General features: G+C 34.7%; 2 protein-coding genes, 1 long non-coding RNA gene and 1 pseudogene across 3 annotated transcripts; 2 read left to right on the top strand and 2 right to left on the bottom strand.

Moving 5' to 3' along the window:
- Positions 1-653: 653 nt before the first annotated feature.
- Positions 654-1,505, bottom strand: LOC140008685 (endoribonuclease Dicer homolog 2-like). The gene is made up of 2 exons (XM_072053536.1): positions 972-1,505; positions 654-818 (listed from the first exon to the last, which is right to left on the bottom strand). Exons 1-2 carry the CDS (start codon positions 1,320-1,322, stop codon positions 654-656), a joined length of 516 nt encoding a protein of 171 aa, XP_071909637.1. The 5' UTR covers positions 1,323-1,505.
- A 3,622-nt stretch (positions 1,506-5,127) lies between these two features.
- Positions 5,128-6,095, top strand: LOC140008050 (uncharacterized). The gene is made up of 2 exons (XR_011815465.1): positions 5,128-5,257; positions 5,819-6,095. It is a non-coding gene; the product is annotated as an uncharacterized lncRNA (long non-coding RNA).
- Positions 6,096-8,276: 2,181 nt separating this feature from the next.
- Positions 8,277-8,385, bottom strand: LOC113694400 (U6 spliceosomal RNA; annotated as a pseudogene).
- A 2,494-nt stretch (positions 8,386-10,879) lies between these two features.
- LOC113691844 (receptor-like protein kinase FERONIA) lies at positions 10,880-13,997 on the top strand. Its single transcript, XM_027210165.2, has one exon. The coding sequence runs from the start codon at positions 11,090-11,092 to the stop codon at positions 13,745-13,747; it is 2,658 nt and encodes an 885-aa protein (XP_027065966.1). The 5' UTR covers positions 10,880-11,089; the 3' UTR covers positions 13,748-13,997.
- The last annotated feature ends 5,507 nt before the right edge of the window (positions 13,998-19,504 follow it).

Genomic DNA, 19,504 nt, shown 5'->3' with positions numbered 1-19,504 from the left:
GATTTTGTTTGCCAAAATTTTGTTCCAAATTATAATTTACCAGTACCGTTACAGAGTACAATGATGGAAACGGACACGGGGCAGGGACGGTCGTCAGAAGGACCATTCTTGAACAGTTTATGGCCAAAATTTAGCCAAAAAAAATTGTACGGTTCAGATTGTATCTTATATCTTGATTTTAACAACATGCGTGGAACCCATAAAATTTTGTTTTAAAGTTACACGCTGTTGAAAGTAAATTACACCATATGCAAATAAAGTTGTGTCGTGTACAAAATGCACATAACTGTCAGGAACGATTGCAGCTACAACCGTTCCTGCCCGTGGTCCGATGGAAACCGTGAAGGCAACAAAAACACCAACAACCTGAATCACCTTTCCGATGATGATGATGATAAGCAAGTTTTTTTTTTTTTTTGGAATAAAAACATCATCAGGATCTTATATGATCCAGCCATAAGGCTATCTAACTTGTCTGATATCACAAGACAGGCAAGGTTGTATGTGGCTCTCCCCGGTGTAATAATTTTTCTTTAGCATCTCGAGAATTCCCATGGATGCTATTTTTTCTGCTGTCTTATTGTTTGTTGCAGTTAGTCCACAAACATAAATGACACCATTTGCATTAACCTCAAGCTTGCCATCCTCCTCCTTCATGACAACAATTCCTTCAGTTCCCTCCCAGGTTGGAGCTTTAGTGTCTCAGGGGTAACCAGAGGCTCAAGAAGTGGCTTTATGCTTTGAAATACAACCTCTTTGTCATATCCAGAATCAACGTATATAGCCCCGGCAAGAGATTCTATAATATCTGCAAGAATCTGAAAAATATGAGGTTGTTAGCAACTAAATACTCAAAGAAACATATAAAAAAAAAAAAAAAAAAAGCTTATGATATCATAAGCAACACTGTGCTACAGCTAAAATAATAAAGATTGTTTTTTTTTTATTTTACATCAAAGATGGAGGATTACCTTGATTACTGGCTCTGACTCCCACCCAGAAGTCGAGTCTTGTGATGATTGCTTAAAATTTTTAACAATAGTGAGAATGCGCGGCTTCAGGTGTTGTGAATCGTGTAGTAGAATGTGCTGATGAAGTCCAGCTTTAATTGCAGTTCGTGCATAGCAGTCATTGTTCACAGAAGCTGACCTTAAATCTGTTAATAATCCAAAAGACAAATTGGGATGCTCATTATGGAGGTGCATGGTGATGAGATAATCCAGCACCGCATCCCCAAGAAATTCTAGACGCTGCAAATTCCATTGAAATGGGAACATAGGTAAACATGAAAGATCCACAATAATATCTTTACTAGAAGGCATGCCAGTGACATCTTCTGCAGTATGGAACTATTGACAAATTCAAACAAGTGCATGATATAAGGATCATGTAAGCAATCTAGCCATTGAAGAACCAGAGCATGCAAACCCCTCCTATGTAAATTTTCCCAACAGACATAGTTTTGCACTTAATCAAGTAATCATGTGCGGAAAGACATATATCTCCAGGGCTATTATCAACTAAACAAGTAATAATATGACCTTTCCCCCTTAAAGTGGTAGCTAATTCTGATTTCATCTGGTGGCTCCAAAAGACATATGATAATTCAAATAGACTCGAATGATCTAGCAAACCTGCAAGTAACTAATCAATTCGACCTAAAAAGTACAACTAATATCACTGCTTGTAGTATGAAATATGGCACTAGACTTCAAAAAGCTGATCTCTGCAAGCAAATAATATCAGCGTACACATCAAACAGCTTCTCTTTTGGTGCAATATATCTTGAACCACTAAAATGAATACTGAGGAAAAATACTAAAGCTGGACAAGGAACCAAAAAGATATTCCAGCATATGAGGTTTTAGTGCTTCACAATTTTGCAGGAAATCAAAGTTAGACATAACAAAAAAACGTATCTATGCACAATCAAGTTGAGAAAATAAACAGAGGAAATACTGAAGACATTTCCAACAAGATCATAAATTGTTTGAAAAAACAAGTAGAATGGTTTACTTTTATAACAAGTTAACAACATGAGAAAAAGGAAGGGTAAAGATTACCTTATAGCATCTGGGGATCTCAGGTCGCGTGTAAGAACCATGAGCAAGTGCTTCAACAAGGAGAGAAGCATCAGGGAATGAGTATTGATTGAAACGAGTCTCAAAAAATTTGAGATCGACCACCTCCTCCGGATTTGCAGGGAGTGGCCTTATGTAAGGCACATAAATAAGTCAACTTCAATACCCATCCACTCCATAAACGCTAAGGCTGATAATTCACTGGTAGAGCAAAGGAATACACCAATGAGGACCTCAATTACATAAGCAACGGTCTTAATTTTAATCATCCTCTTCTCCCTGTCATAAATAGTTCTGCTAGGTGAAAGCTGCTCTTTCTCCAGTGTGTAGGTTCTAGAGTTACCACCAGGTATGATCCATGTTTTAGGATCAAAACGATCAATCCGGATAAAGCCCTAAAGTCGAAAACTGAAATCCGATGAGCAAATAGAACAGTTTGCGTATATTGCCCAAGGCAATAACTAGCAGTGCAATTTAATACAGTAAATGATGAAGTAAACCATGAAGACGCAGAGATAGAACACCATTGGTGATGATCAAACGATGATTGACCATCATGCATCAATGGAGTAGCCAAACACAAAATCCAATACTCAAGTCATAAAGCAAAACAAATATTACTGTGAGCTGAAGAAACTTCACGAGACTAAACTGAATTGATCAAGCATGTATAATAAATTGAGTTGACTGTTGAGGTAGTCTAGTAGCTAAGATTAGACCCACGAATTAAAGGTCTTGGATTCAATTCCTGTCTTCCCCCTCCCCGCTTCGCAAATTCCACCCCTCTCCTACTTAAAAAAATTGAGTTGACTAATTTGGTAATTCTCTGGTCTAAACAGGGAAAATTTTGAAAAGACAGTTTTCAGCTGGACAAAAATTTCAAACCAAAATTACACGAAGATAACTCTGTTTTGTGGTGCTCTCCATGAAAAAGTTTAAATATACCAATTGTGATAGTTTGATGATGCAGTTACGATATGCCTCTAACCTTCAATAATCCCCACTTTTGATCTATCCCAACTATTCAAGTTCTCAGTATAGTTTCTTTATCCTGTTACCACGATGTATTTATTTATTTTGGCTTAATCTCCTTGATATTCATTAAGCCTTCAATTATTTGGTTCCGCAAGTCAATTCTCCTTTTGTGAGATTTGTCTTGAATCTAAATGCAAAATTTGTGTTTTGCATTTCTGATGTTTTAGTTCCTTTTCAATGCATAATTGAATCTAGCACTTCATCTAGTAATTCTTTGGTACTAAATTTTTGTACCCTTTTTATGCATTGAAAAACCTTCCATTTCAATTTCTTCCAAGTTTTATTGTGAAATTGTAGGATGGGAATTTTTACTTGGTGGTGTCTTGTTTGAAAAGAAATAGTGGTGAAATTTTATGCATTTGTAATTATAATAGCATGATGTTTGAGTTTTATGAAGCATATACCATTTATGTTAACATTGAACTGGTTTTGCATTTTTCATGTGTTTGGTTTTTAAATTCTTTATTGTTATTTGTCCATACAATACAGCAATATATCTCTACTACATTACAATAAGCAAGTTAGAGCAAACTTTTGGAACATTCTACTAAAAATAAACCTTATTTTTTAGGCTCATTTTTTAGGAATTGTAATTGCTCTTAATTTGAAAGCAAATTATGATGTGATGCATTTTAACCAGAATTTTATAGGTAGAGCTAAGCTATGCTTGCACAGTCTGACTCCTTCTAGTTGTGTGTGTGTGTGTGTGTATATGTATACATAAACATACATAGATGTTATACTACGTCAAAATTTAAACGAGGGATGGAGAGTGGTATGTTCCCCCATTCCTTGCCCCATTTGAGGCGGGGTTAAAAAAATCCCCCACTCCCACCCCTGCCTCATTTATCCTACCCGAGCGGGTTGGTTGCCATATCTAACCAGCTGTTTGGCATACACTACAGAATAGTAGTAGCAATGGCTATCAAAAATTCTTCAATGGCAATGAGTATTGCCAAAACCTTATTGATTGTTTGGTATTGTAATCAAAAGGAATGGGTTTTCAAAATTTTTTTTTTATTTTTTTTCATTTCCCCTTCTTCTTCCTAAATTCCAATACTAAACCCCAATCACCTTCGACCACCATCACCACCAACGTGGCAAATCCACCACTTCAACTAGTTCAAAAAATTTATAAGCCAAATGACTATCAAAACAATCATCTCACTTTAGAGAAGTTAAATTTAAAATTAATTTGACATCAAATTGTCCAATAACACAAGGAGTCAAACTTAAAATCTTGAAGACCAAAAAAAAAAAAAAACCACACACACACAAGGTGATGCTATGTTTTGCCTGCAAATCACAAAATTAAGGGCCACCCAAGCAACAATGGCCACCAACACCACCGCCACCTACTAGCCATCAAGAGAAAAGAGAAAGAAAAAGATTGGAGGAGAGAATAAAGGAAAGGAAGGAACACGAGTATGCTTACAAAAACACAAAAAGAAAAGGAAAAAAGAGGGAAAAACAAGAGTACAAGAAGAAAGAAAGACTGGCATCGCTATGGACAGATAGCCGTATCTTCATTCTTTTTTGTATTTTTCTTATGTCATTTAGTGTTAAATTCGTCAATGGGGTTCATTGCCCCACAAATTGGTCAGTAATGACCATCACCTACTTTTGGGCTTTTGATTGTGATTGAACAATACCCATAGAAGTATATCAAACATCATCTATGGGTATAAAGCACTTTCTATACCCATTGAAGAGTAGAAAACCCACCAACCAAACGGTTGGTAAATCATTTTTGAAAGTTGGTCTTCTATCAGTTTCATTTAGAAACGGTTCCACATCAAAAACCACTCAAGAAAAAAAAAAAGCAAAAAAACGACAATAGCCAATTAATCTGCGAATTGTCTCACTCTAAGATGATGAATCGGATTTTCAAAAGCTTTAATATACGGATAAGCCATTTGTCAAAGTGTGTATACAGGTCAACCTGAACCTAAATCTGAACCACATAAGTGATGACACGTTTCTAATTATCAATATCATTTCGTTATAAATAGGCAAGGCTAGTTCTGTTGTATTTGCTGTTCATATTGGTTTGGCATCAACATACAGCACAATGGCATCAAGAAGGGTTCAATTGGTTTCACTCATCCTCATGACTCTTCTTCTTTCTGGATATTCTAATGGTAATGCTTCTATCTAAGCTGTATCATACATTGATAGAAACTCGAAAGTGGAGTTCACAAATCAATCGAGCCTTTGATCAAAGATTTTGGCAAATGAAATTGGGTGTTTGATTTAAATCTCAAGTTTATCAAGTTGGAATTTCAAATGGAGTTTAATTTATTTGTTTATTCTACAGATTCTAAGCCCTTTGCATGTTGTGTCTTGGCTTCCAAACATTTTTTTTAAAAGCAAACCCAAAATTTTCACGGGGAGGGGAAGCTAATCCCAAAATTTTCAAACTAAATGGTTGCTTTGTTCTCTCCTGTCATATACGAATAATTCTTCCCATGTGAATGATTTTTATCTTGTATTTAACACTTATATTTGCACTTATAAACATATGCGTGTGCATGCCAGTGTGTACCTGTGTGGGTTTGTGCGCATAAATTAAAGAGAGCATTTTTACCAATACAAATAATATAATTTTGAGTATTATAAGATTTTAATTGCTTTTGGATTGGGTATCGAATGAAGTAATAATTCAACGGTGAATTGGTATATATATACATATATTGTTGCAGAGATTAACGACGACGATGATGGACCGTATAGCGATTGCAAGTTTGTTGGTACATGCACCACAAGACTTGATTGCATCCAGCAGTGTGGCTACGTGGACCTGCACATCAATAATGTTTTATGCGTTCCTGGATTTAGTGGTCTTCAATGCTGCTGCATTGTGCATGATCCAAGATAAAAGAAGCTGTAGATCCCAGAAAGGTCTGCCTATTGTGATGCTTGAATTTGCAATCAATTTGACTAGCATTTAATCAATAAAAATATTTTATTTAATTTGAATTTCTGTTCAATTTTTAGTGATCACAGGTTAGTTATTCAGAGCAATGTTTTAAAAACCGGACCGTTAATCGAACCGGTGAAGTGAAAGGGTCGAGGTTCAACCGGTCGAACCGGTTCAACCTCGGTTCAATGAATTTTTTAAAAAATAATTTATATAAATATATATGTGCACAAAATAAGACATGTAATGGATAATTTAATACTTTATATGATGAAAAGTTTACTATTTTTGAATAACTTGGATTTTTAAAAATAAATTTTTTAAATTATAAGTTAAAACAAATAAATTTCATCTCAATTTCAATTATATCTACCAAAAAAATCTTAAATATAATCCAAAAATATCACAATATTTGAAATTATACAAAATTCACGTCTATGAGAATTTAGATATTGTGAACTTAAATTTTAATTTACATTTTGGAATTTAAATTTACAATTTAAAAAAGGAAGTTTGGAGTTCGAAGAAAATCAAGAGAATTGAAAATAGAAATGCAAATTTGATAAGAAACAAAAAATGAGATAAAAGTGAGTGGTTGTGGTATTAAATAAATTGGGTTAAAGAAAAATAATTCTTTTTTAACTTTTTTAAATTTAATGGACAAAAACAAAATTAAAATATGGAAGAAAACATCAATAAATTAAAAATAAAGAGGTTTGATTAAAAAATGAGTGGCAAAAGAAAAGATGATAGAGAGAGAGTGTGTGTGTGTGTGTTGAAGATTAAAAAGAAAGAGTCATGAAAGGATGATATTTTGTAAAAAAAATGAAACAAAAGAAATATGAGTGTTTGTTTTATATAAATAAGTTATCAAAAAAAACTAATAAGATGTGATAGTGCAACGGTTACTACATTGGTCTTCTATTACAAAGGTCTTGAGTTCGAATCTTGATTACTACATTTTGCAAAAAAAAAAAAAAAAAAAAAAGGAAAACTCAAAAACCGAAAATAACCGGTTCAAATCCGGTTCAGCGGTTTCGCGGTCCGACCGGTTTCTTGACAAAGTCAAACCTGGCATTGAACCGGACCGGATCCATGCCCGATTCGCGGTTCAACCGGTCGAACCGGCCGGTCCGGTCCGATTTTCAAAACACTGATTCAGAGTAGAATGGTTATGTATGAAAGAGTCTGTCAAACGAATATCGAATGGATTTCAGGTGTTCATATTTTGAAAAAAGTAATATTAATTAGAAAAAATATATAAATGTAAGATAGGATAATAATTGTTAATGTGTAAATTTATGTAACTAATAAGGTAAGATTTAGGTGTATAGGCACTCGTTAGAAATCTCCCATATTAAAATCTAAGGTATGGATTCATCACTTGGACCCATCAAGAGGGGTCTCATGCGCAAGCTATTTAGCAAATTAAAATTAAATAAGGAAAGTGTTTAAATTCAAGAAGGACAAGGAGCGTAAGTACGTGCTTTCACATTGTAATCTTTGGTATAAATCAGGTGCATTAACTAATGCCCAATCTCATTAAAACAAATTATAATTATCAAAAGATTTTTTTAATGGAGAACTTGTTAGTACAACTAAATTACACTTAAATTACCCTATGAATAAATTCAATCATAATTATTGAGCCCCATGTATTTAAACACTTCCTAAATTTACTGTATTTTAAAAAAAAAAAAAAAAAACTAACATTTGAATGTTTGTGACGAGTGCTCATTGACCAACCGTTAACTAAGTTGATTATTAAATATAGAAAATATATTGAATAATCCATTTTTTATTTTTTTTCTTACGATTTATCATTTTACTACATACACTTATCACTCATGTCTATTGCTTCCTTATATTGAGTCACTTTCCCTTTTCAAAACACTAATACTGGAAGCCCCACTTTATTCGTCTGCTTTTATCTCACTTCATTACCATTTTTTTTGGCCCTTTTCCTAGCTCTTTTGTGAAGTAGTCATGTAATTAAGATTGAAGTTTTAAAATCAAAAGTACATAATTCCATGAGTTATAACTTGTAGATCCGATGAGTTGTAACATGTAAATCAACTCTGTGTTGTATTTCTTCTGCCATTAAGGGATTATTTTTAGTTTTGTTTTTTGGGGGGGCAGGGGTTGAAGTGTGCTCTATTATTCACGCATCTTTTTTATTTTATCCATCAATCTTTTTTTTGAGTTGTATTTTAATACGTAACCCTACAACCAACACCAATAAAAAATTAGACCATCCTTTTTTCTTTTCTCATTTTTGTGTGTCACCCTTGCATAGTCTTTGCAAATCTTCTGTATATCGTTCCAATTTTAATGGATGTTCCAAAGGACAGTCCATTCCTTTACATTGTATGATAAATGGAAATGAGCACCTGAACTAAGATATGCGTAATAATTTTTAATGTTTACAATATAATTTGATATTTTTTTTTATAGAAATAGATAATTTTATTCATTATAATTTCAAAGATAACTTACAATTGTCCTCTAAAAATGACGATCATTTAAATTTAAAAAAAGTAACGTTGCTCAAAAGACTTGCTCGAGGATGACAAGAAATGATAAGAATTTAACCCCCCACCACTAGAAAGGAGAAAACTTCTATGTCCTTACTCCTTCTTTCTTGCTAAATTATCATGGATGTTCTCAGCATCTCTGCACGTCAAAATCAAGTTCTGATCAATTAAATGTAAATCCTCCTATTTCATTCTCACAGCTATGGTAAATAGATTTTTGTACCAAGCACCTTGGCCCAAAAAAAAAAAAAAAAAAACCAATTAGTCCCTTATTTTTTTAGAAAAGATTTTTTCGTGCCCCACACTTACAATGGTATAAAATAAGAGTAAATATTGTATACACTGATGATGTATTCATTATCACGATTGTATATACGATACATATGCAAAATTTGAGTTTCAAATTCAAATTCGGATTACATGTCATGCATCTAATAGTAAAAGTGTATACACTGTCAGTGTATAGAAAATTAATTCATAAAGTAATGCCTTATATTTTGGAAATATACCACTTCAGTCCCATAATTCAAATTCGATCAACTCTCCAGCTAAGAATTCCATACCCCAATCACGCGCTTAATATATTAGGGGCAAAATCGAAAGGTAAAACTCTTCCCCTCTAAAATTAAATGAGGAAATTACCAACTTTGTCCCTCACATATTTGAAAATATTTTATTTCATCCATCACATTTAAAAGAATGCAAAACCATCACTGTCATTTTGAACATGTACCAATTTCATCCCGAAACCAAATCTAAATCAACTTTCCACCCGAGAACATTCGGCCTGACCATGTCTTTACACACTTTCATACCAACCAAATGTAAATCATCTCAAGGCCTATTAGTCAACCAAATGACGAAGACAAAAGTAGATATCGCACTAGAATCTCGTTGCTTCACTAGTTATTGCATGTTGATTATTTGAAGAAAATATAATCAAGCCCATGGAACAGGACAAATTCGTCTATGAATCTGTTGATAACACAACAGATGAGAGCTGTATAAAAGTAGAGCAAGCCAAAAAAAAAAGTAAACATCATTGAAACATAGAAGAATTTTATCTAGCTTTTATAAATTACTACATCAACAATTTGCAGTCGAATTTTTCTGGCTTGGTGGCTATGCATTACTATTTCCTTCAAATAATGAAACATGTATCCGTCAGCGAAGCAACGAGGTTTAATTCGCCATTTGCTTTTGTTTTGGTCATTTAGTTGATTAACAACCTTGAAATATTGTAATGTAGCTAAGTTAGAGTTGCTAACAAGTCGAGTCGAATTGAGTTTTAATTTAATTGAGTCGTAATTTAATTGAGTCGAACCTTGACTTAGTTTTATCAAATTCGAATTCGAGTTTGACCTAGACGAACTCTTGATATAACAACTCGAACTCAAGCTCAAGGTTAAACAAATAAAAATTATTTTATTTTTTAAAAAATGAATAAAATAATAGTTTTTTAACAAATAATAAAATATTAGAGATGTATATGTAATTTTACTATTAATATATACATATATATATATAATCGAGTCGACTCGCGAGTTAATGAACTAAGTATCTTTGAACTCGAGTTTGACTTGGTCACCTCAAGCTCGAATTGAGTTCGATATCAACCAAACTCGAGTCGAGTTTTAACTCGAGCAGTTCACGAGCAGTTTGATTCGTTTGGAAACCTAAACTAGGGTATGCTACCCTTTACCTAAAAGTTGATAAAAACTCATTTTTTTTGGAGGAAATTAGTAGTACATCTTCAACTTGTAAGGGTATAGATTTTACAAGCTTTAAATATGTGCAATGGAAAAAAATATTTTGCAAAAATATAAGGGGATAAAATTCATCATTTTCTCTTTTAGTTTTGATTGGGAAGAATTTCTTTTTTCCATTTTGCACCTGATATAATGCGCATGTGGTTGAAATTTGATATAATGCGCATGTTTTTCCATTTTTCGATTTTGCCAGAAACTTGGTCGAAATTGGGTTATGGAACGATATTGGTATGTTTTCAAAATTTAAAGCAAGTTTTGCATGGTTTGAAAAGTGAAAATTTGGATCATTTTCTGAAAAATAAAATAAAATTATCAAGAGAATGCATCATACTTCTAAGCCAATTTTGCTCCATAATTCTAGGTTACATAACCATCGATTAATCATGTAAGCTTAGATCAAGAAAATCCCGATTAAATGCAAATCTTGATGGCTTCTGCTTACGTAAGCTTTATTTGGGAGAATAAATCTATACGCGTGCATTTTATTGGCCCAATGACTTGACGCATTAAATCTGCCCAACGCCCTGACTTTTCCAACTTAACAAGGCCACGATAGACTGCCATCTACTAACGTTTCCTTCTTCACCTGAATTGGGGATTTTAAATTCCACAACATTTCTTAAAGACAAATGGCGAAATCCTAATCCTATGGAATAACGACCAATTTTTCCATCAGAAAATTGAGTTAGCATTTGAGCCGAAAAAATATACCTTTTCTTGTTTATTTTTTCCCTTCAATTCTTTGCTCCAATGTTCACTTTTCTTGTATACCTCTGCTTTCTCTTCAATTCGTTGTTCGTCATCGCTTCCACGGACAGTACTCCGTCTTACACCCCCACAGATTATATCCTGATCAACTGCGGCTCATCCTTGAATTCAACCTCAGTCGATGGCCGGAAATGGGACGGCGACGTGGGCTCAAAATTCTCACCGAACGACATGGCAAATATTTCAATAGCAGTCACAGCTACTGAACTCAATTCCTCAGTCAGCGAAGTCCCTTTTTCAAGTGCCCGAATCATCCGTTCTCAATTCTCTTACATCTTCCCTGTCAGCCTTGGCAGGAAGTTCCTCCGCCTTTACTTCCACGCTGTCTCATACTCTAGCGGCCTCAACCCGGCTGAATCTTTCTTCACTGTCACAGCTAATAGCCACACCCTTCTCAGCAACTTTAGCCCATATCTCACAGTTTCTACCAAGGGATTCTCACCGGCCTCTGTTGTTAAAAAAGAATATATCATCAATGTTCAGGATATGAATCAATTCCTTAATGTTACCTTTTTTCCCTCTTCAAATTCCTACGCTTTCCTTAATGGAATTGAAGTTGTTTCAACCCAGGACGATATCTACATGGGCAACCATGATGTGTACAGCAATCCCCTCAAATTCGCAAATGTCCAGTTCGGGTTTGATCAGGATAAGAGTGCCTTTGAAACTCTTTACAGGCTCAACGTAGGAGGTAGTGTTGTTTCTGTGGTGGACGATGGTGGGATGTTTCGCGAATGGGCTCCGGATGACGAATTCCTCTGGGGCGCAGATCTAGGAAATCCACTGAGCAATAATGAAATTGCCATCAAGTACACTCCACAGACCCCAAATTACACCGCCCCCCCAGTTGTTTATTCTACTGCCAGGGCGATGGGAGAGTTCAGCACCCGCTTCAACTTGAGCTGGATGTTTCCTGTTGATTCTGGGTTTTATTATCTCATCAGGTTGCATTTTTGTGAGATTGATCCCGATTTGATTACACAGGATAACCAACGGGTGTTCAAAATATTTATCAGTAACAGAACAGCTGAGCTAGAAGCTGATGTTATACATTGGGCAGGCGGCCCAGGAATCCCGATTTTCAGAGATTACCTCTTGTTCGTTCCAAAGCCACCAGACAGTCACTGGACCAAGCAAGACTTGTTTCTTGCTCTGCACCCAAATCTTGATGTCAAACCAAAATATGCTGATGCAATCTTGAATGGCTTAGAATTGTTCAAATTGAATACCTCCGACGGCAGTCTTGGCGGGACCAATCCTAATCTATCGAGGGATCCCAATTCTCTGGCATCAAACAAGAAGTCACCGATTAAGGGGAGTCCTGGAAAATCTCGGGTACTGTTTGCTGCCATTGGAGGAGGGGCGGCAGGAGGGGTTTCCTTGATTTTAATCCTTGGTTTCTTAATTTTCCGGGGGCAATGGAAGAGAAGGGTAAAAGACTTGGACCAGAAAAGTGCTCCAAAGTCATCACTTTCAACCCCGCCAAGGTCAACAAAGACTGGAGCATCAGGTTCATCGTCGCTTAGAAGATTTTTGTTGGAGGAGATTGGATCCGCTACGGCCAACTTTGATGCCAAGTTTGTGATTGGGACCGGAGGATTTGGAAACGTGTACAAAGGGTACATAGACAACAATCTAACCACGGTTGCGATAAAGCGATTAAATCCTTCATCAAGACAGGGTGCCCGCGAATTCCAAACCGAGATCGAGATGTTATCAAAGTTAAGACATCTTCATTTGGTTTCCTTGATAGGCTACTGTGATGAAAAGAGCGAGATGATCTTGGTTTATGATTATATGGCTAATGGAACCCTCCGCGATCATCTCTACAGAACAGACAATCCACCGCTCCCATGGAAACAACGCCTTCAAATCTGCATTGGCGCCGCCAAAGGGTTGGATTATCTCCACACAGGCACCAAGCACACTATCATTCACCGCGATGTCAAGTCAACCAACATACTATTGGACGAGACATGGGTGGCCAAAGTTTCGGATTTTGGATTATCCAAACTGGGTCCAAGTGGGATTTACAGCCATATCAGCACGCAGGTCAAGGGGAGTTTCGGCTACATAGATCCGGAGTACTACACGAGACAGCAATTGACGGACAAGTCCGATGTGTACTCATTCGGGGTGGTTTTGTTTGAAGTTTTGTGTGGTCGGGCACCTATTATTCTAGACTTACCCCAGGAGCAGGTGAATTTGGCTGAATGGGCCAAGAAGTGTTACAAAAAAGGGATTATCCATCGAGTTGTGGACCCAGATGTGAAGGGCGAGATTGCTCCCCAATGTTTGAGGATTTTTGCTGAAACAGCCAATAATTGTTTGAAAGATCAAGGGATTCAACGACCGGGAATGGATGATGTAGTTGGTGGCCTTGAATTTGCATTGCAAGTCCAGGAGGCAGCTGAAAATGAGGGTGGTCGACCTGATCCATTTCCCTTGCATATGCATGGAGGAGATGTGCAAAATATGACCGATGATGATACAGATGTGATTTCTGAATCAGAAGGCGATCAAGATTCTGCTGGCAAGATTGAGATGGTGGTATTACAACTTGGACATCCACGGCAAGCAGTGACAACTTCAAGGTGTGACAGTGTTTTCTCTGAGATTCTGAATCCCACTGGACGGTAAGGTTTTTTAATCAACAAACCAACCTTGAGGCTTGAACCTAAGATATTCATTTCAGAGGACTCAAGAGTCTGGTATGCTGTGTCGTTCTTCTTTATCTCTCTGTCTTTTTTTTGTTTCTTATAGTACAGTCAAATGTATAGTATAGTGTGGTTTTGATTGATGCAAGCGCTGCGATAAATCCTTGATGGTTGAAAATGTAAAATTGTGTTGCTGTGCCATATTATTAAGGAAACATTGACAAGATGAAAAACATTTAAAGTTTTAAACTAAATAACACTCGAGGGTCTTAGTTGACATGATATGATAATCTAAAGGCATGTATTAATAAAAAAGCATCGATCTTTTTTAAAAATTTTTGTAGGGATTGGATAGATTGACATATTTAGGAGATGTAATCTTATCCTAATCTTGTACCCCTCTTTTGGTTGAGATTGTCTTGAGTTGAATTGCTATTGAGTAACGAGATTAATTAGTTATTTGTCACTCTTAAATGTAGGTTGCATTTATTATAACCACTGCACTGCACTGTTCCTTTTCTTTTTCTTTTCAGTTGATTTTCGTAACACCTTTGAAAATTTGGTTTAGTTTCCTTCATATTTAAACATCATGAGAATTGCCCCATATATGTTCGAGAGAAAAAACTTTTCTTCTTCCAAAATTTCAACTTAAAACAAAAAAGTTTAATTACTGCATGAAACAACACTTTTTTTTTATTTTTTTTTTGTCAAACATTCTTAAGAAATTAAGACACACCTCAGAGTGACCTAACATGGTGGGGCTTTAGATGAAGTGTTGATAATAGAAAGAAAGGCCTAAAGTTAATCCAAATATTCCCAACCATACACTCATGATCTAAAGGACGGACTGATAGTGGTTCAAGGAGGCAAAGGATATCAAAGATGGAGAAATCATCCAATAAGAGCAAGAGCCTGTTTAACTACCCAATGGCATGGCTGCTACTTACTACGACAATTCTGCTCAAGTGCGAATATTATTAATTGACGATCGCTATCAAGTTTCCATCGATACAAACTCTCTCATTGTCCCTCTGCTAGAATTTTATCATTCTTTGGATTTAAAAATTTAATGGCTTAAAAATTATCTAATGAGATGATGTGATATAATTTGGGTCATTGAATTTTTTAATACCATCTTTGGAAAATAGGGAAAACGGACAAAGAATTTGGTTAGTTATGCAAACTTCTTATGTAAAATTTGCTGGGAATATGTAGATTAGAAATTGTGCTAATTTATGGCCTTATCACACATCTTCAATTGCGTAGTAATTAATCATTTTTCTGTTATTAAGATGTCAAAAAGATTTAGATGGTTGTGGAATGTTTTCTATTATATTCACTCGCATAATACTTTACGCATTTGTGATCAATCATGGTTGATTTTGGATAAGATTCAATTAGATATAAGTTTTAAGAAAAAAAAAAACAACAATAAACTTGTATTTTAGAAAAAATATTATGTATAATTTTAGCAAATTATTATTTTATTATATGAATGGGACCAAAGAACTATATAAAGTTTTTTTAAAAAAATATAATCTTAGAAGAAAATATTGTTTATTCTTCTTCTTTTATTTTTTTTTTCTGGTAATAAAAGTCTTGCTCATTCTTTTGACTGCCTGGTGGAGACGGTTTTCAAATTTCAAGGTCCAATGGATATTGGATTCTTCTTGGTCAAATTTTCTTGCTGTGATATGTTGAAACTTTGTGCAACGGTCTTAGGAATACAGGGAGAGGATTCTAACCGCATCAACTACAATTTTTTCCTCTTAATTAATAGTCGTTCGTGTGTATTTATTTCTAAAAGTTGAGTATGCCTTAGGGAAAAGGAAACTTTGGAGGACTTTGGGCTCTTTGACCCATGCTATTATTATCTACTATCTTATAAAGTCCATGTCGTTACGTGAATGAGAAGGTTTCGTGCTTGAACTCAACGGCAACGCTGCAATAAGATGAATGTTAAAAGAATTGGGACCATATATTATAGGATGGCAAACCATTTGACGGATGGTTACTTCACTACTACTAACTAAGAGTAAAGTTTTAGGTTCCCACCAGCTTAAGTGTAAATTTTTTTTTTCTTTCTGAGAACAGGAAAAAGATTAAAGAAGATCGAACCAATACAAAAATGTGAAAAAAAAAATTAAAGAATAAAACATAAAACCGAAAACCAAGTCTTGGCATTTTTCAATGATTTTGTGGTGACGAAACGTTTGCTGCTGCTTTAAAAGTTTATAATAAGGAAGAGCATCTTTCCCTCTACACTTCCATTCGTACAGGTTCTTTTATGTAACGTTTCATATCCGTTTCTTCAAACAAAAAGCCTTCTACGTGCCCACTTGAGTACATGTCATATCTGACAGTTATAATGACAGCAAATGGGACGGGCTCAAGTTCAGTTTTGATCCAATTAAATCGAATTCGATCTAATTTTATCAAGGTTAAATTCGAATTTGAATTTAATGGACTTTTTATGTAAAATTCTGTATAACTTGTACTTGAGTTCAAGCTCATGTTTAAACTTAATCCAACTCAAAAAAATAAAAACTAATTAGTATATATGTTTAAAATAATTACATGCATACATGAGATACAGAAATAATTACAGAAATATGAGATACATACATGTAACTTCACTGTTAAGGCTGCTGGATTAGCCTGCAAATCCGATGAAATACTGGCCACATGATTCTTTACGTCGCTTTTCGAGTGAAGTCGGCATCTGTCACTGACGGAAATCAATTATCTCATTCTAAACAGAGCTCTTTCCAACTTCTTTTGGAGCTTCAAACGTGTCTTACTTTTTGTGGTTGTTGAAGTACAATTTTTGTTCACTGTTCATGGAAGAAATTGTCTGGACAACAAGAATTTGGAATAAAAATTTCAGATTTTGTTTTGCTTGCATCATACACACAATTTCCAATCACCTTTTTATTTCACGTACATCACATCATAAAAAGTGTTACAGTAACTAAATCAAATATATCATCCAAATAAATTCTTATCCAAACAAAAATTTCTTTCTTAATCTAAACAAAATAAATTTGAAGATATGATCTGCCGCGAATTCCTTAAAATGCTGGAAATACGGAATGGAAAAGGATGAAATGAGCCATATGAACACATTTTTGTTATGTCTTTCTTTTTTTAAAAAAATTATTTCTAGCAGGAGAGGAATGGAATTTAAAAGATGGGAATTGGAAAGGAGGATTAGATTCCAGAACTTTTAAATTCATTCTGAAATCTCAACCTTAACCACTATGTTTCCTCTTTAATCTATACATCATATATGCTGGTGTGCCTACACACACAAGAAAAATATGCACAATAAAAAAACACGTGACCATATTCCTCTTAGTATAAATTCATAAGTAGCTGCTAAAGTTTACTCCTTAAAGGATACAAAAAATTTCAGAAAGAACTATTCAAAATCCCAATTTTCTTTGTTCCTTTTTTCTCACTCCTTTTATTTTCTTTCCAATGCTCTTCCTTTTATAAAAAAAATATATATATATATATATCAAGCATGCCTTTTGAGGATAACAAGTGAAAGTGTTCTCGAGTGACAATAAATAATAAAAAAGCGAAAATATTCAAAATCCGAATGCAAAATTGGACACCCTTTGCATATAATTGGTGAAAATGTTCAAACTTCTCCTTAGTATATATTAAGCATAAATCCAGCTGTGCCACTGGACTTCCCTTAAAATAACCTTCCCTCCTTCGAATAGGTAAGCATGTATATTACTTGATAATGGAAAGGTCAGTTATCTGTTTTTTGTTAAAAAGAAAAAAAAAAAAAGGAATGACAACATTGTGTTCATAATTCAAATCAATTTGACTTCTCACCTCTTGGGATGTTAGCTTTATCTGGATACCTGATGATTGATCCCAATGAGGTCCCATGGGCGGTAGCCATTTACGTATTACTTCTCCAAAACTGAAATTCTTCTATCATCCATACACTGAAAATCAACATGAATCAGATATAAGCCAAAGTTTTTGAAACCCCAGAAAGTAATTTAGATAACACTAAAATCAGTATGATGAAAACACACTGGATATTAGACCTCCTCATGTAATACTTGAATAATAAAGGACTAATTTCATTATGTGATGCAGAAATTTTATAGTAATATATAGCAAGCATGCTATATCCATAAGTGGCTTATATATATATATATATATATATATATCATGAACAGGCTTATTCACAACAAACATTCTAAGAACATTTGTTTCTGGTAAGATAATCAGTAGAAGGTGAATGATAACTATAACCATGATTTCTTGCATGAAATATCTATATGCTTATTAATATAATATCAATATGCTTTTTAAAACTAACTTTTGGAAAATTTCGCTTTATGGAAAATAATCACAAAGAATACATTGTCTAATGAGCAAAACACAAGCAATTTTCCATTCTTGTCATCAGACATTTGTACCTGGAAGTCATCCTTAGCTTTTAAACTTGTTCCAGTAGTAAATTTGACCGAAAAGGCCATTATAGTTCTTGTTATTCAGAATAAACAACTTTGTTCCTTGTTGGGGGATGGTTTGGGGGGGGGGGGGGGGGGGGGGGGGGGGGGGAGGGGGGGAGAGGGGCGGGGGAGTAGTGAGATGATAGAGATTGTAGAGTAAGAGATCTTAAATTCAAAACCTCCCACTTACAAAAAGGCAAAAAAAAAAAAAAACTTTGTTCCTTGAACTATAGCATTTTAGTTATGATTAATTTTTTATGCATTGACAGTGTAAAAACTCATGCAAGCAGGTTTAAGATGCAATCCACGATTTCAAATATAAGTACAAGGCACTCATTAAGAGCGGAGATATTAGTTTTTTGAAAAAAGTGTAGCTAATTTGAAAAAGTCTATAAATATAGGAGCGCAATAATTGTAATTGTGTTTACATCATATGTTAGGTCTAACTTATATGTGCTAACGAATACTGGAAAAATGCTAATTCTTTTAGCATCTCAAAATGGAAATCTCAAGGTTGTCCAGTGGGGAAAAATTAGAATCTTGATTTCTGTTCCCCTTTAAGTTGTTTTATTACAAGCAGGGCAATCAGGAACAAATCTTGGGAAATCAGGAAAAATAAATTAAAAAAAAAGAGGTACAAAAATGAAAAAAAGCTAACTCCGGTACGTAGCAGGATGTGTTATGGAGAACTTGTCTTGGTCTGGGAATCCTCGTACAAAGCCTCGACCTTTTTTTAAAAAAAATATATTGAAATTATGGTCAAGAGGCCAGCTATAGGATACTATTCTAATGGGACACATCCACAAGATTCATACTAACAAAGATTTTACTGTGTAGAACTAAGTTAGTAGTTAGAGGAGGAGTTTTAAAGTTTTCTCTTTTTGAGATTCAAAATTCGAATTGTATACTTAATAGTTGTGATGAAAAGAGTGTGGAGAGGGATGTGAAGGTAAAATGATTATTGTTATCCATTCTAATACTGTTCCAGTCTAAGTACGATTAATTTCGGAGTTCTAATGAAATTCGGTGCATTAATGCCGATATCATTACAGAAAATGTTATTGTTACAGTATGGCACCATAAAAGCAAGAGCAACAACATTGTTTCAACTTGAACATAGTGAGAGCAGATATGTTGATGTAATATTTTGTGCTTCCTGACAATACCCTCATTAAATAAGTGACCTAATGCCTTTTAATTTTCCATAACTTCCTGTCCTCAATTTATTTTGATTCTCTAAATTCATGTAGTAACTT

This window comes from Coffea arabica, chromosome 6c (assembly GCF_036785885.1).
Source record: "Coffea arabica cultivar ET-39 chromosome 6c, Coffea Arabica ET-39 HiFi, whole genome shotgun sequence".
Lineage (NCBI taxonomy): Eukaryota > Viridiplantae > Streptophyta > Magnoliopsida > Gentianales > Rubiaceae > Coffea > Coffea arabica.
Note: the sequence above shows the minus strand (reverse complement) of the source record. Positions and strands in the feature narration are given on the sequence as shown.